Source organism: Salvelinus namaycush, chromosome 22 (assembly GCF_016432855.1).
Source record: "Salvelinus namaycush isolate Seneca chromosome 22, SaNama_1.0, whole genome shotgun sequence".
NCBI lineage: Eukaryota > Metazoa > Chordata > Actinopteri > Salmoniformes > Salmonidae > Salvelinus > Salvelinus namaycush.
Window position 1 is genome coordinate 2119978 of NC_052328.1, and position 17500 is coordinate 2137477.

At 47.8% G+C, this 17500-nt stretch overlaps 1 protein-coding gene across 1 annotated transcript in view; it reads left to right on the plus strand.

Moving 5' to 3' along the window:
- Positions 1-17500, plus strand: part of pald1a (phosphatase domain containing paladin 1a) — a 123959-nt gene that overhangs the window by 2206 nt on the left and 104253 nt on the right. The window contains exons 2-11 of the mRNA XM_038960216.1: positions 72-236; positions 4318-4478; positions 6089-6164; positions 9888-10039; positions 11379-11466; positions 11558-11662; positions 12855-12950; positions 16260-16394; positions 17009-17125; positions 17296-17475. Of these exons, the coding sequence (XP_038816144.1) occupies positions 72-236; positions 4318-4478; positions 6089-6164; positions 9888-10039; positions 11379-11466; positions 11558-11662; positions 12855-12950; positions 16260-16394; positions 17009-17125; positions 17296-17475 (1275 nt within the window). The remainder of the gene's footprint in view (positions 1-71; positions 237-4317; positions 4479-6088; positions 6165-9887; positions 10040-11378; positions 11467-11557; positions 11663-12854; positions 12951-16259; positions 16395-17008; positions 17126-17295; positions 17476-17500) is intronic.

Below are 17500 nucleotides of genomic sequence, written 5' to 3' on the forward strand. Positions count from 1 at the left end.
TCCCCTGTCTACATCATCTTATTACTGACTCTTTTTGAATGTAGGCCATGATTTCTCGTCTCTCTTCCCAGGACGTGATGTTCTTCTGTGTGCGCGAGGAACCGGTGGTGTTCCTGCACCTGGAGGAGAACTTTGTTCCATATACCCCGCGGAGGAAGGAGAACCTCCATGAGAATCTCCATGGCCTGGACAAGGAGGAGACGGTGGAGACCCTGGAGCTCACCATCAGGAAGGAGGTGACCTGGCCTCCTGCTAATAAACCCATAAACCTCCTCTTTATCTATCAATATACTGGCCTCCTCATACTAATAAACCCATAAACCTCCTCTTTTTATACTGGCCTCATCATACTAATAAACCCATAAACCTCCTCTTTATATACTGGCCTCCTCATACTAATAAACCTCCTCTTTATATACTGGCCTCCTCATACTAATAAACCCATAAACCTCCTCTTTATCTATCAATATACTGGCCTCATCATACTAATAAACCTCCTCTTTATATACTGGCCTCCTCATACTAATAAACCCATACACCTCCTCTTTCTATACTGGCCTCCTCATACTAATAAACCCATAAACCTCCTCTTTATATGCTGGCCTCCTCATACTAATAAACCCATAAACCTCCTCTTTATATACTGGCCTCATACTAATAAACCCATAAACCTCCTCTTTATCTATCAATATACTGGCCTCCTCATACTAATAAACCTAGAATACTCTTCTTTATATACTGGCCTCCTCATACTAATAAACCTATAAACCTCCTCTTTATATACTGGCCTCATACTAATAAACCCATAAACCTCCTCTTTATCTATCAATATACTGGCCTCATCATACTAATAAACCTCTTCTTTATATACTGGCCTCCTCATACTAATAAACCCATAAACCCCCTCTTTATATACTGGACTCATCATACTAATAAACCCATAAACCTCCTCTTTCTATACTGGCCTCCTCATACTAATAAACCCATAAACCTCCTCTTTATATGCTGGCCTCCTCATACTAATAAACCCATAAACCTCCTCTTTATATACTGGCCTCCTCCTGCTAATAAACCCAATGTCCCTCTTGATCCAGCAGTAGACAGCTTGTCTACTCTACAGATAGTCCCTCTTGATCCAGCAGTAGACAGCTGCTGGATCAGCTGGTGTTGAAGGCATCTACCGGTATTCTGATGGTAGGCGAGTTGGGGCGCCGGGCGCAGTTGGAGGGTAGGGACAGGGTTGGAGGGGAGGGACAGGGTTGGAGGGTAGGGACAGGGTTGGAGGGGAGGGACAGGGTTGGAGGGTAGGGACAGGGTTGGTAATGCCAGGGTTGGAGGGTAGGGACAGGGTTGGTAATGACAGGGTTGGAGGGGAGGGACAGGGTTGGAGGGTAGGGACAGGGTTGGAGGGGAGGGACAGGGTTGGAGGGTAGGGACAGGGTTGGTAATGCCAGGGTTGGAGGGTAGGGACAGGGTTGGTAATGACAGGGTTGGAGGGGAGGGACAGGGTTGGAGGGTAGGGACAGGGTTGGTAATGACAGGGTTGGAGGGGAGGGACAGGGTTGGAGGGTAGGGACAGGGTTGGTAATGACAGGGTTGGAGGGGAGGGACAGGGTTGGAGGGGAGGGACAGGGTTGGTAATGACAGGGTTGGAGGGGAGGGACAGGGTTGGAGGGGAGGGACAGGGTTGGAGGGTAGGGACAGGGTTGGTAATGACAGGGTTGGAGGGGAGGGACAGGGTTGGAGGGTAGGGACAGGGTTGGTAATGACAGGGTTGGGCGGTAGGGACAGGGTTGGAGGGTAGGGACAGGGTTGGTAATGCCAGGGTTGGAGGGTAGGGACAGGGTTGGTAATGACAGGGTTGGACGGTAGGGACAGGGTTGGTAATGACAGGGTTGGGCGGTAGGGACAGGGTTGGAGGGTAGGGACAGGGTTGGTAATGACAGGGTTGGACGGTAGGGACAGGGTTGGTAATGACAGGGTTGGGCGGTAGGGACAGGGTTGGAGGGTAGGGACAGGGTTGGAGGGGAGGGACAGGGTTGGAGGGGAGGGACAGGGTTGGAGGGTAGGGACATGGTTGGTAATGACAGGGTTGGTAATGACAGGGTTGGAGGGGAGGGACAGGGTTGGAGGGTAGGGACAGGGTTGGAGGGGAGGGACAGGGTTGGAGGGGAGGGACAGGGTTGGAGGGTAGGGACATGGTTGGTAATGACAGGGTTGGAGGGTAGGGACATGGTTGGTAATGACAGGGTTGGGCGGTAGGGACAGGGTTGGAGGGTAGGGACAGGGTTGGACGGTAGGGACAGGGTTGGAGGGTAGGGACAGGGTTGGTAATGACAGGGTTGGAGGGTAGGGACAGGGTTGGTTGGTAATGACAGGGTTGGGCGGTAGGGACAGGGTTGGAGGGTAGGGACAGGGTTGGAGGGGAGGGACAGGGTTGGAGGGGAGGGACAGGGTTGGAGGGTAGGGACATGGTTGGTAATGACAGGGTTGGTAATGACAGGGTTGGAGGGGAGGGACAGGGTTGGAGGGTAGGGACAGGGTTGGAGGGGAGGGACAGGGTTGGAGGGGAGGGACAGGGTTGGAGGGTAGGGACATGGTTGGTAATGACAGGGTTGGAGGGTAGGGACATGGTTGGTAATGACAGGGTTGGGCGGTAGGGACAGGGTTGGAGGGTAGGGACAGGGTTGGACGGTAGGGACAGGGTTGGACGGTAGGGACAGGGTTGGTAATGACAGGGTTGGAGGGTAGGGACAGGGTTGGAGGGTAGGGACAGGGTTGGGCGGTAGGGACAGGGTTGGTAATGACAGGGTTGGGCGGTAGGGACAGGGTTGGACGGTAGGGACAGGGTTGGTAATGACAGGGTTGGACGGTAGGGACAGGGTTGGAGGGTAGGGACAGGGTTGGTAATGACAGGGTTGGAGGGTAGGGACAGGGTTGGTAATGACAGGGTTGGACGGTAGGGACAGGGTTGGACGGTAGGGACAGGGTTGGAGGGTAGGGACAGGGTTGGTAATGACAGGGTTGGACGGTAGGGACAGGGTTGGACGGTAGGGACAGGGTTGGTAATGACAGGGTTGGACGGTAGGGACAGGGTTGGAGGGTAGGGACAGGGTTGGTAATGACAGGGTTGGAGGGTAGGGACAGGGTTGGTAATGACAGGGTTGGACGGTAGGGACAGGGTTGGACGGTAGGGACAGGGTTGGAGGGTAGGGACAGGGTTGGTAATGACAGGGTTGGAGGGTAGGGACAGGGTTGGTAATGACAGGGTTGGAGGGTAGGGACAGGGTTGGTAGGGACAGGGTTGGGCGGGAGGGACAGGGTTGGTAGGGACAGGGTTGGTAGGGACAGGGTTGGAGGGTAGGGACAGGGTTGGTAGGGACAGGGTTGGAGGGTAGGGACAGGGTTGGAGGGTAGGGACAGGGTTGGTAGGGACAGGGTTGGACGGTAGGGACAGGGTTGGTAGGGACAGGGTTGGGGGGGAGGGACAGGGTTGGTAGGGACAGGGTTGGAGGGTAGGGACAGGGTTGGAGGGTAGGGACAGGGTTGGTAGGGACAGGGTTGGAGGGTAGGGACAGGGTTGGTAGGGACAGGGTTGGAGGGTAGGGACAGGGTTGGAGGGTAGGGACAGGGTTGGTAGGGACAGGGTTGGAGGGTAGGGACAGGGTTGGAGGGTAGGGACAGGGTTGGTAGGGACAGGGTTGGAGGGTAGGGACAGGGTTGGAGGGTAGGGACAGGGTTGGTAGGGACAGGGTTGGAGGGTAGGGACAGGGTTGGTAGGGACAGGGTTGGTAATGACAGGGTTGGACGGTAGGGACAGGGTTGGTAGGGACAGAGTTGGTAGGGACAGGGTTGGTAGGGACAGGGTTGGTAATGGTTGTGGTGCTAGATTTGTCCTCAGACGTTGTTCTCTGTAGCCACTGAACGACTCCTCCAGCAGCCCCGTGTAACACCCACCTGGGTGACGTTTCCTCTGCTGCAGGTGCTAAAACCTCCCCACACATCCGTCCAGAGTACTAGTCATACAAGGCAGCCCTCTGCCATCTCAGCAGTACACTTCTCTTACGCTTTGGGTGGTGAAACGACAAGCTGTCTCCAGAATGCATCTTTTAAATCAAACAGTCAGCTGACTAGCTAACACATCGAGATACCATCATTTCTGCAAGTCCGATACTCAAGACAAGTAGATATATTGGATCAAAAGTATATTAGTTAAAGAAAGACACATCATTACAATGAACAAACAAAGCAGGTGAAATCAGCTGCAGTGTTTCCTAACGTCAGTACTAATAGTCTGATGCTCTCTGGTTCCTGTAGCTCCACGACTTTGCCAAGTTGAACGATAACGTGTTCTACGTGTATAACGATATCGAGCACTTCAAGGGCGAGCCTCAGAGGATGACCATCACCTGTGAGGAGGACATCCACGTCACAGAGGAGGTCTACAGGAGACCTCTGTTCACCATGCCACTCTACAGGTTCATAGTCACTTCCTCTTTTACACTCCTTCTTTTTTGAATATTTTAATGAGTGATTAGTTTATTTTCTTCTTATTGACACAATGCAACATGCTGTCTGCTCTCTTTCTCTGCTCTCTTTCTCTGCTCTCTCTGCTCTCTCTCTGCTCTCTCTGCTCTCTCTGCTCTCTCTGCTATCTCTCTGCTCTCTCTGCTCTCTTTCTCTGCTCTCTCTCTGCTCTTTCTCTGCTCTCTCTCTGCTCTCTTTCTCTGCTCTCTCTGCTCTCTTTCTCTGCTCTCTTTCTCTGCTTTCTCTGCTCTCTTTCTCTGCTCTCTCTCTGCTCTCTCTCTCTCTCTGCTCTCTGCTCTCTCTGCTCTCTCTCTCTGCTCTCTCTGCTCTCTTTCTCTGCTCTCTCTTTGCTCTCTGCTCTCTCTCTCTGCTCTCTCTGCTCTCTTTCTCTGCTCTCTCTTTGCTCTCTGCTCTCTCTCTCTGCTCTCTTTCTCTGCTTTCTCTGCTCTCTCTCTGCTCTCTCTCTGCTCTCTCTCGCTGCTCTCTCTCGCTGCTCTCTTTCTCTGCTCTCTCTGCTCTCTTTCTCTGCTCTCTCTGTCTGCTCTCTTTCTCTGCTCTCTCTCTCTGCTCTCTCTCTCTGCTCTCAATTCAATTTCAATTTCTCTCTCTGCTCTCTCTCTGCCCCCTCTGCATTCCGGAGAGGCGAGGGAGGAGAGACATCGGTTTGCGTCCCAAATGGCATGCCATTTGATTAATCTAGTGCACTACTTTGTCCAGGGCCCTATGGGGAATAGAGTGCCACTTGGGAAGGCCTCGTTTAGCATCCTGTTAGTAATCAGATCAGAGGAGCCGACGCTTGTATTGAGATGTAATGAACAGCCAGCTCCAGTCCTCTCCAGACATGTCTACATATCCCCTCTCCTTCCCACAACCATCTGCATCTGAGGCATGACCCCATATAACGTCAACTAAGAACATGTTTCAATGTGCCTTTTCAACTTACATATGTTATTGTGTGTGTGTGTGTGTGTGTGTGTGTGTGTGTGTGTGTGTGTGTGTGTGTGTGTGTGTGTGTGTGTGTGTGTGTGTGTGTGTGTGTGTGTGTGTGTGTGTGTGTGTGTGTGTGTGTGTGTACAGTAAAGACCTAGTTATCTGGTGATAAAGACAGGGAGCAGAACAGGTCTCCTGGGTGGGGGATTTATCTCTGTACTCTGGAACTCCCTGGTGGGCTGTTTTGTTGTAGACATATGTTTCCCAACCACCATTGGTCAAAAGTAGTGCACTACATAGGGAATAAGGTGCAAGTTGGGACACATACATGATATTAGTAACCAGTTGTCTCATATTACTATCTGTCTCATTCCAGGTCAATGTTGTCTTCCTATGTTGTGACCTACATAAAGGCAATATTGACAAAATAGATGTGATTTCTCCTGTGAAAACACAGTAACACTCTCTCTCTTTCTCTCTCTGTTCTTTCTCTCTTTCTCTCCCTCTCTCTGGTCTTTCTCACTCTCTCTTCTTTCTGCTCTCTCTCTCTTCTTTCTGTTCTTTCTGCTCTCTCTCTCTCTTCTTTCTGCTCTCTCTCTCTCTCTCTCTTCTCTCTCTCTCTCTCTCTCAGGTACTACCGGCTGCCACTACCAATGGAGGGAGCACCTCTAGAGGAGGATTTTGATGCCTTTGTTACTGTTCTCAGGGTGAGGAGGGTTCTTAGTGTTGTCAGGGTGAGGAGGGTTCTTAGTGTTCTCAGGGTGAGGAGGGTTCTTAGTGTTCTCAGGGTGAGGAGGGTTCTTAGTGTTCTCAGGGTGAGGAGAGTTCTTAGTGTTCTCAGGGTGAGGAGGGTTCTTAGTGTTCTCGGGGTGAGGAGGGTTCTTAGTGTTCTCAGGGTGAGGAGGGTTCTTAGTGTTCTCGGGGTGAGGAGGGTTCTTAGTGTTCTCGGGGTGAGGAGGGTTCTTAGTGTTCTCAGGGTGAGGAGGGTTCTTAGTGTTCTCGGGGTGAGGAGGGTTCTTAGTGTTCTCGGGGTGAGGAGGGTTCTTAGTGTTCTCGGGGTGAGGAGGGTTCTTAGTGTTCTCGGGGTGAGGAGGGTTCTTACTGTTCTCAGGGTGATGAGGGTTCTTAGTGTTCTCAGGGTGAGGAGGGTTCTTAGTGTTGTCAGGGTGAGGAGGGTTCTTAGTGTTCCCAGGGTGAGGAGGGTTCTTAGTGTTCTCAGGGTGAGGAGAGTTCTTAGTGTTCTCAGGGTGAGGAGGGTTCTTAGTGTTCTCAGTGTGAGGAGGGTTCTTAGTGTTCTCAGGGTGAGGAGGGTTCTTAGTGTTCTCAGCGTGAGGAGAGTTCTTAGTGTTCTCAGGGTGAGGAGGGTTCTTAGTGTTCTCAGGGTGAGGAGGGTTCTTAGTGTTCTCAGGGTGAGGAGGATACTTAGTGTTCTCAGGGTGAGGAGGGTTCTTAGTGTTCTCAGGGTGAGGAGGGTTCTTAGTGTTCTCAGTGTGAGGAGGGTTCTTAGTGTTCTCAGGGTGAGGAGGGTTCTTAGTGTTCTCAGGGTGAGGAGAGTTCTTAGTGTTCTCAGGGTGAGGAGGGTTCTTAGTGTTCTCAGGGTGAGGAGGGTTCTTAGTGTTCTCAGGGTGAGGAGGATGCTTAGTGTTCTCAGGGTGAGGAGGGTTCTTAGTGTTCTCGGGGTGAGGAGGGTTCTTAGTGTTCTCAGGGTGAGGAGGGTTCTTAGTGTTCTCAGGGTGAGGAGGGTTCTTAGTGTTCTCGGGGTGAGGAGGGTTCTTAGTGTTCTCAGGGTGAGGAGGGTTCTTAGTGTTCCCAGGGTGAGGAGGGTTCTTAGTGTTCCCAGGGTGAGGAGGGTTCTTAGTGTTCTCAGGGTGAGGAGGGTTCTTAGTGTTCTCAGGGTGAGGAGGGTTCTTAGTGTTGTCAGGGTGAGGAGGGTTCTTAGTGTTGTTAGGGTGAGGAGGGTTCTTAGTGTTCTCAGGGTGAGGAGGGTTCTTAGTGTTCTCAGGGTGAGGAGGGTTCTTAGTGTTCTCAGGGTGAGGAGGGTTCTTAGTGTTCTCAGGGTGAGGAGAGTTCTTAGTATTCTCAGGGTGAGGAGGGTTCTTAGTGTTCTCAGGGTGAGGAGGGTTCTTGGTGTTCTCAGGGTGAGGAGGGTTCTTAGTGTTCTCAGGGTGAGGAGGGTTCTTAGTGTTCTCGGGGTGAGGAGGGTTCTTAGTGTTCTCAGGGTGAGGAGGGTTCTTAGTGTTCTCAGGGTGAGGAGGGTTCTCAGGGTGAGGAGGGTTCTCAGGGTGAGGAGGGTTCTTAATGTTCTCGGGGTGAGGAGGGTTCTTAGTGTTCTCAGGGTGAGGAGGGTTCTTAGTGTTCTCAGGGTGAGGAGGGTTCTTAGGGTTCTCAGGGTGAGGAGGGTTCTCAGGGTGAGGAGGGTTCTTAGTGTTCTCGGGGTGAGGAGGGTTCTTAGTGTTCTCAGGGTGAGGAGGGTTCTTAGTGTTCTCGGGATGAGGAGGGTTCTTAGTGTTCTCGGGGTGAGGAGGGTTCTTAGTGTTCTCGGGATGAGGAGGGTTCTTAGTGTTCTCGGGATGAGGAGGGTTCTTAGTGTTCTCAGGGTGAGGAGGGTTCTTAGTGTTCTCAGGGTGAGGAGGGTTCTTAGTGATCTCGGGGTGTGGAGGGTTCTTATTGTTCTCGGGATGAGGAGGGTTCTTAGTGTTCTCAGGGTGAGGAGGGTTCTTAGTGTTCTCAGGGTGAGGAGGGTTCTTAGTGTTCTCAGGGTGAGGAGGGTTCTTAGTGTTCTCAGGGTGAGGAGGGTTGTTAGTGTTCTCAGGGTGAGGAGGGTTCTCAGGGTGAGGAGGGTTCTTAGTGTTCTCGGGGTAAATCCTCTTGTATTTGTCTTAAAGTAGTCACACTGGAATATCTTCCTCTTCCAGTAATATATTGGAGTGTGTCTTCCTCGTATGTGAACCTACCTCCTTTTTCATTGAACTGTTTGTTGATTTGATGCACCATCCAATAACATTTTATATCCTGTCCTTAAGTGGTGGTTGAGCGCGATGGCCCCGCCTTCTTTCATCTGCTAGAAACATCCTGAGGATTATATGTACTTCCTGTATCCAGGTCCTTACAGGCTCTGGTCTAACAGCAGTGACCCGGCAGGGCTGCACCTGGACAGGATGTTCTGGACTTACCCTGATGTGTTTACAGGAGACATTAAATATATTCATGAGTGGAACATTCTAGAACACCTGGAGATTCTCAGCCAGGTTCTGAGACGGAAGATGGGAGGTTGTCCCCACTCTCACACTGTGCACTGCTGTGCCCCATCCATCACCAATAACCATAATAGTTATTCTGAATGACATTAAGCCTCACATCTAACTTCACAGCTTCATCTGTACAGGATGTGCTCTCTTTCTTTCTTTCTTTCTTTCTTTCTTTCTTTCTTTCTTTCTTTCTTTCTTTCTTTCTTTCTTTCTTTCTTTCTTTCTTTCTTTCTTTCTTTCTAAGTGTTTAGCCTATTTGGAGTGCCTGTTTCTCTAGTGGCAGACTGTCCAGTTCTCTGTGGTTGGAAAGTGGTTGTTTCCAGTGGTCAAACGTAGTGCAGTAGTTAGGGAATAGGTTGGTATTTGGGACAGAGTGTTATTCCTGCTGCTGCTGCTCTGCTCTGCTCTGTCTGCTCTCCTCTGTCTCATCTGTCTGCTCTGCTCTGCTCTGCTCGCCTGTCTGTCTGTCTGTCTGTCTGTCTGTCTGTCTGTCTGTCTGTCTGTCTGTCTGTCTGTCTGTCTGTCTGTCTGTCTGTCGCTCTGCTCTGCTCTGCTTCGCTTCTTGTCTGCCTGTCTGCCTGTCTGCAGCTCTACAGTGTTTGCTAGGTCTGTGATAGCTTCCTGATACGTTTCTTCACACTTCCTGTTTCAGTGGTTGAAGGGGGGGGGGGGGGGGGGTGCGGTAGCCTGGTCCCAGATCTGCTTGTGCTCTTGTCAACTAGATTGCTTTCATCATCAAACCATGGCATGGCAATGAGTGACAAGGAGTTGGCATGGTAACACAGACTGGCTCAGGCTAGGGGTGGTGAGCTTCAGTTCAATAACTATCTTAATCACATGGAGTCACATTTCTGCTAGCAGCTGCAATAGACTGCTAAACAAACAGTGGTTTTATTAATAGTTTTGGTGATAATAACAGCTGGTTAAAAGGCAGTCGGCCTGTCTTTTTCTTTCTGACAAATGGGAATCCTCCAATAGTTTGGTCACATGGTCAGGGTGTAGACTAGAGACCAGCAACAGACAGACACTCCCAATTCCTTTTCAAATGTGTGTGTTGGTTTCCAGGACAGCTAGAAACTCCTGGATGAGTTGGTCAAATAAAGTTCGGAGAGATTAAAAGGCAACTTTTTCATTTGTATGTGGTGTTTTCCAATCCCTTGTATTTGTGTTGCGTGTTTTCAGGAGAGTCCCAACCTGTCTTTGAGAAGGGATGTTTCCAGGCCTCTGCCTGCCCTGTTGTTCAGCTGTCAGATGGGGGTAGGGCGGACCAACCTAGCCATGATCCTGGGGACCCTGGTCCTCAACCACCTGAAGACAACCCAGGAACCACCACAGTAAGACTGGACTCGACCTCTGTAACCAAACTATACCCTTTCCTAGAGATACCGTACATGGCCAAAAGTATGTGGACACCTGCTCGTCAAACATCTCATTCCAAAATCATGGGCATTAATATGGAGTTTCCCCCCCCCTTTGCTGCTATAACAACCTCCACTCTTCTGGGAAGGCTTTCCACTAGATGTTGGAACATTGCTGCGGGGACTTGCTTCCATTCAGCCACAAGAGCAATAGGGGTCTGACTGATGTTGGGTGATGCAGGCCAGTCAACTTTTTCCACACCGATCTCGACAAACCATTTCTGTATGGACCTCGCTTTGTGCACGTGGACATTGTCATGCTGAAACAGGAAAGGGCCTTCCCCAAACTGTTGCCACAAAGTTGGAAGCACAGAATCGTCTAGAATGTCATTGTATGCTGTAGCATTAAGATTTCCCTTCACTGGAACTAAGGGGCCTAGCCCGAACCCTGAAAAACCGCCCCAGACCATTATTCCTCCTCCACCAAACTTTACAATTGGCACTATGCATTCGGGCAAGTAGCGTTCTCCATGGTATCCGACAAACACAGATTTCTCTGTTGGACTGCCAGATGGTGAAGCATGATTCATCACTCCAGAGAACGTGTTTCCCCTGCTCCGAAGTGCAATGGCGGTGAACTTTACTCCACACCAGCTGATCTTGTTCTGTGAGCTTGTGTGGCCTACCACTTCGCGGCTGAGCCGTTGTTGCTCCTAGACGTTTCCACTTCACAATAACAGCACTTACAGTATACCGGGGCAGCTCTAGCAGGGCAGAAATTTGATGAACTGACTAGTTGGAAAGGTGGCATCCTATGACAGTACAACATTGAAAGTCACTGAGCTCTTCAGTACGGGCCATTCTAGTGCCAATGTGTGTGTATTGAGATTGCATGGCTGTGTGCTCCAATTTTATACACCGGTCAGCAATGGGTGTGGCTGAACTAGCCGAATCCACTAATTTGAAGGGGTGTCCACATACTTTTGTGTATGTAGTGTTTTGCCAGGCCATCATTGCATATAAGACATTGTTTACCTTTATTTTACCAGACAATTAAGAACAATCACTATGAGACTGATTCAGATTATACCCAGAGGGCAACATTTGGCACGTGACGTGTTAATGATGTTTTCTGTTTGCAAACTGTTTTTCTGCTTGAGTAAATATCATTACAACCAGATTTGCCCACTGGGTAGACTTATATTTCAATCAAATGATGGATTGATCAGTGTCATAATAAACCAGTGGTGATGCAGTTCAACTGTAATGAAGCGTTTTAAAGATGGCCGCCTGTCCGGTTTGTTATTTTTTTCAGAGCGGAAGAGGCAGAAGCCAAGCCCCTGTTCCAAGTCATTCAGACCCTCATCAACAGACTACCTGAAGGACAACAGGTCATGGAAGAGGTGAGTGATCCTGAAATGTGTCAACTAGTTAGATACATTGTGGTAGTTTCCCTCAGCATCTAAATCATTGACTGTCCCTTTGGTTCTTCAGGTTGACCAAGCGATCGCTCTGTGTTCGGAAATGCACAACATAAAAGAAGCGATATATGAAAATAAGAAGAAGCTTGAAGCGATCGGAGATGATTATCAAATTCAGGTGGGTTTATGTTTCAGATTGATCAAAACTTTTATCAGTACACTATGATGATTTTGATACAGTAATATGATGCTGCAGTGCTTAGCTAGTATGTTATGATTATAGGGAGCTATAAGACTACTGTCTGTCTCCTTGATGTCTGTCTCTTCTAGGGAAGCACGACCAAAGACTACTGTCTGACTCCTTGATGTCTGTCTCTTCTAGGGAAGCACGACCAAAGACTACTGTCTGACTCCTTGATGTCTGTCTCTTCTAGGGAAGCACGACCAAAGACTACTGTCTGACTCCTTGATGTCTGTCTCTTCTAGGGAAGCACGACCAAAGACTACTGTCTGACTCCTTGATGTCTGTCTCTTCTAGGGAAGCACGACCAAAGACTACTTTCTGACTCCTTGATGTCTGTCTCTTCTAGGGAAGCACGACCAAAGACTACTGTCTAACTCCTTGATGTCTGTCTCTTCTAGGGAAGCACGACCAAAGACTACTGTCTGACTCCTTGATGTCTGTCTCTTCTAGGGAAGCACGACCAAAGACTACTGTCTGACTCCTTGATGTCTGTCTCTTCTAGGGAAGCACGACCCAAGACTACTGTCTGACTCCTTGATGTCTGTCTCTTCTAGGGAAGCACGACCAAAGACTACTGTCTGACTCCTTGATGTCTGTCTCTTCTAGGGAAGCACGACCAAAGACTACTGTCTGACTCCTTGATGTCTGTCTCTTCTAGGGAAGCAGGACCAAAGACTACTGTCTGACTCCTTGATGTCTGTCTCTTCTAGGGAAGCACGACCAAAGACTACTGTCTGACTCCTTGATGTCTGTCTCTTCTAGGGAAGCACGACCAAAGACTACTGTCTGACTCCTTGATGTCTGTCTCTTCTAGGGAAGCAGGACCAAAGACTACTGTCTGACTCCTTGATGTCTGTCTCTTCTAGGGAAGCACGACCAAAGACTACTGTCTGACTCCTTGATGTCTGTCTCTTCTAGGGAAGCACGACCAAAGACTACTGTCTGACTCCTTGATGTCTGTCTCTTCTAGGGAAGCACGACCAAAGACTACTGTCTGACTCCTTGATGTCTGTCTCTTCTAGGGAAGCACGACCAAAGACTACCGTCTGACTCCTTGATGTCTGTCTCTTCTAGGGAAGCACGACCAAAGACTACTGTCTGACTCCTTGATGTCTGTCTCTTCTAGGGAAGCACGACCAAAGACTACTTTCTCCACAGAGCCATCCAGAGCCTGGAACGCTATTTCTACCTGATTGTGTTCAACGCATACCTTCATGAACAGGTATGGCTTTGTCCCAAATGGCACCCTATTCCCTTTATTAGTGCACTACTTTTTACAAGGACCCATAGCGAGTATTATCTTTCACCCATACATACAGGCCAATGTTATTTAGCATTGACTTTGCTGTTTTTCCTGTCTGTCATTGTCTGTGCTTTGAGATGACAAGTGTCCTGTTTTTACCAAACGAATACATCTCAACCTTTATGTCCTGTTTTACCATGGCAAACAAAGACATCTCAACCTTTATGTCCTGTTTTACCATGGCAAACAAAGACATCTCAACCTTTATGTCCTGTTTTACCATGGCAAACAAAGACACCTCAATCTTTATGTCCTGTTTTACCATGGCAAACAAAGACATCTCAACCTTTATGTCCTGTTTTACCATGGCAAACAAAGACATCTCAACCTTTATGTCCTGTTTTACCATGGCAAACAAAGACATCTCAACCTTTATGTCCTGTTTTACCATGGCAAACAAAGACATCTCACTCTTTATGTCCTTTTTTACCATGGCAAACAAACACATCTCAACCTTTATGTCCTGTTTTATCATGACAAACAAAGACATCTCAATCTTTATGTCCTGTTTTACCATGGCAAACAAAGACATCTCACTCTTTATGTCCTGTTTTATCATGACAAACAAAGACATCTCACTCTTTATGTCCTGTTTTATCATGACAAACAAAGACATCTCAATCTTTATGTCCTGTTTTACCATGGCAAACAAAGACACCTCAATCTTTATGTCCTGTTTTACCATGGCAAACAAAGACACCTCAACCTTTATGTCCTGTTTTACCATGGCAAACAAAGACATCTCAATCTTTATGTCCTGTTTTACCATGGCAAACAAAGACATCTCAATCTTTATGTCCTGTTTTACCATGACAAACAGACACCTCAATCTTTATGTCCTGTTTTACCATGGCAAACAAAGACATCTCAATCTTTATGTCCTGTTTTACCATGGCAAACAAAGACATCTCACTCTTTATGTCCTGTTTTACCATGGCAAACAAAGACATCTCAATCTTTATGTCTGTTTTACCATGGCAAACAAAGACATCTCAATCTTTATGTCCTGTTTTACCATGGCAAACAAAGACACCTCAACCTTTATGTCCTGTTTTACCATGGCAAACAAAGACATCTCAATCTTTATTTCCTGTTTTACCATGGCAAACAAAGACATCTCAATCTTTATGTCCTGTTTTACCATGGCAAACAAAGACATCTCAACCTTTATGTCCTGTTTTACCATGGCAAACAAAGACATCTCAATCTTTATTTCCTGTTTTACCATGGCAAACAAAGACATCTCAACCTTTACGTCCTGTTTTACCATGACAAACAGACATCTCACTCTTTATGTCCTGTTTTACCATGGCAAACAAAGACATCTCAATCTTTATGTCCTGTTTTACCATGGCAAACAAAGACATCTCAATCTTTATGTCCTGTTTTACCATGGCAAACAAAGACATCTCAGTCTTTATGTCCTGTTTTACCATGGCAAACAAACACATCTCAACCTTTATTTCCTGTTTTACCATGGCAAACAAAGACATCTCAATCTTTATGTCCTGTTTTACCATGGCAAACAAAGACATCTCAATCTTTATTTCCTGTTTTACCATGGCAAACAAAGACATCTCACTCTTTATGTCCTGTTTTAAAGACATCTCAATCTTTATGTCCTGTTTTACCATGGCAAACAAAGACATCTCAATCTTTATGTCCTGTTTTACCATGGCAAACAAACACATCTCAATCTTTACGTCTGTTTTGTGGTGTTGCAGTATTCTCTTGGCTTTACTTCCTGTTTTGTGGTGTTGCAGTATTCTCTTGGCTTTACGTCTGTTTTGTGGTGTTGCAGTATTCTCTTGGCTTTACGTCTGTTTTGTGGTGTTGCAGTATTCTCTTGGCTTTACGTCTGTTTTGTGGTGTTGCAGTATTCTCTTGGCTTTACGTCTGTTTTGTGGTGTTGCAGTATTCTCTTGGCTTTACTTCCTGTTTTGTGGTGTTGCAGTATTCTCTTGGCTTTACGTCTGTTTTGTGGTGTTGCAGTATTCTCTTGGCTTTACGTCTGTTTTGTGGTGTTGCAGTTTTCTCTTGGCTTTACGTCTGTTTTGTGGTGTTGCAGTATTCTCTTGGCTTTACGTCTGTTTTGTGGTGTTGCAGTATTCTCTTGGCTTTACTTCCTGTTTTGTGGTGTTGCAGTTTTCTCTTGGCTTTACTTCCTGTTTTGTGGTGTTGCAGTATTCTCTTGGCTTTACGTCTGTTTTGTGGTGTTGCAGTATTCTCTTGGCTTTACGTCTGTTTTGTGGTGTTGCAGTATTCTCTTGGCTTTACGTCTGTTTTGTGGTGTTGCAGTTTTCTCTTGGCTTTACTTCCTGTTTTGTGGTGTTGCAGTATTCTCTTGGCTTTACGTCTGTTTTGTGGTGTTGCAGTTTTCTCTTGGCTTTACTTCCTGTTTTGTGGTGTTGCAGTTTTCTCTTGGCTTTACTTCCTGTTTTGTGGTGTTGCAGTTTTCTCTTGGCTTTACTTCCTGTTTTGTGGTGTTGCAGTATTCTCTTGGCTTTACGTCTGTTTTGTGGTGTTGCAGTATTCTCTTGGCTTTACGTCTGTTTTGTGGTGTTGCAGTATTCTCTTGGCTTTACTTCCTGTTTTGTGGTGTTGCAATTTTCTCTTGGCTTTACTTCCTGTTTTGTGGTGTTGCAGTATTCTCTTGGCTTTACGTCTGTTTTGTGGTGTTGCAGTATTCTCTTGGCTTTACGTCTGTTTTGTGGTGTTGCAGTTTTCTCTTGGCTTTACTTCCTGTTTTGTGGTGTTGCAGTATTCTCTTGGCTTTACGTCTGTTTTGTGGTGTTGCAGTTTTCTCTTGGCTTTACTTCCTGTTTTGTGGTGTTGCAGTTTTCTCTTGGCTTTACTTCCTGTTTTGTGGTGTTGCAGTTTTCTCTTGGCTTTACTTCCTGTTTTGTGGTGTTGCAGTATTCTCTTGGCTTTACTTCCTGTTTTGTGGTGTTGCAGTTTTCTCTTGGCTTTACTTCCTGTTTTGTGGTGTTGCAGTTTTCTCTTGGCTTTACTTCCTGTTTTGTGGTGTTGCAGTATTCTCTTGGCTTTACTTCCTGTTTTGTGGTGTTGCAGTTTTCTCTTGGCTTTACTTCCTGTTTTGTGGTGTTGCAGTATTCTCTTGGCTTTACTTCCTGTTTTGTGGTGTTGCAGTATTCTCTTGGCTTTACTTCCTGTTTTGTGGTGTTGCAGTATTCTCTTGGCTTTACTTCCTGTTTTGTGGTGTTGCAGTATTCTCTTGGCTTTGCGTCCAACTTCAGCCAGTGGCTGTGTGCTCACCCCTGGGTGTACCGCCTGCTGGCCTGTATGGACCTATCAGAACTCTCCGCTCCGCCTGATCTCGTCACCAAGGGAGCCCGCGTTCTGGTGAGAACCTCCCACCATATGACATCACATCACACTCAGTCAGACCCACTGCAGAACATCACACTCAGTCAGACCCACTGCAGAACATCACACTCAGTCAGACCCACTGCAGAACATCACACTCAGTCAGACCCACTGCAGAACATGGAACTCAGTCAGACCCACTGCAGAACATGGAACTCAGTCAGACCCGCTGCAGAACATGGAACTCAGTCAGACCCGCTGCAGAACATGGAACTCAGTCAGACCCACTGCAGAACATGGAACTCAGTCAGACCCACTGCAGAACATGGAACTCAGTCAGACCCACTGCAGAACATGGAACTCAGTCAGACCCACTGCAGAACATCACACTCAGTCAGACCCACTGCAGAACATCACACTCAGTACCCACTGCAGAAAATCACACTCAGTCAGACTCACTGCAGAACATGGAACTCAGTCAGACCCAGGAACTCAGTCCATGTTTGTTTTCCTTGTGTAATGAATACATTCACTGGAAATGTAACTCATTATCTTATTGACTTACTGTGTGTGTGTGTGTGTGTGTGTGTGTGTGTGTGTGTGTGTGTGTGTGTGTGTGTGTGTGTGTGTGTGTGTGTGTGTGTGAGCAGGTTGCTCATGAGTACCTGTCTCCAGACATACTCAGCACAGTGAAGGAGATGAAGGTGGCTAACTTCAGAAGAGTCCCCAAGATGCCTGTCTATGGCATGTCACAGCCTACATCAGAGGTATGATCAACACCAAGCCTGCACCCTATCACATTTGGTCAACGTCCAAAAGGCTAGTTTCAGTCATTTCTATTTTTAGCCGACATAACTTTTGAAGACGTCCCCGTTGATCCGGTAAGTTGTCTGTGAAGCTGAACTGAAGTGTATCTGCCGGGTTGTGTGTTCTGTAGGCGACGGGTGCGGTGTTGACCCACCTGACGGATGAGAAGAGGAAGTACAGCCACGTCCTGTGGGTCAACCTGCAGGAGGAGCTGGTTCTGGAGGGGAACGGACAGGTCTTCACCCCCAGAGAGCCGTCCTGTCTGGAGCAACACATCCCTGTCCCCGCCACAGACCCCACACAGATAGAGGTACTATACACTATAAATACAGCAG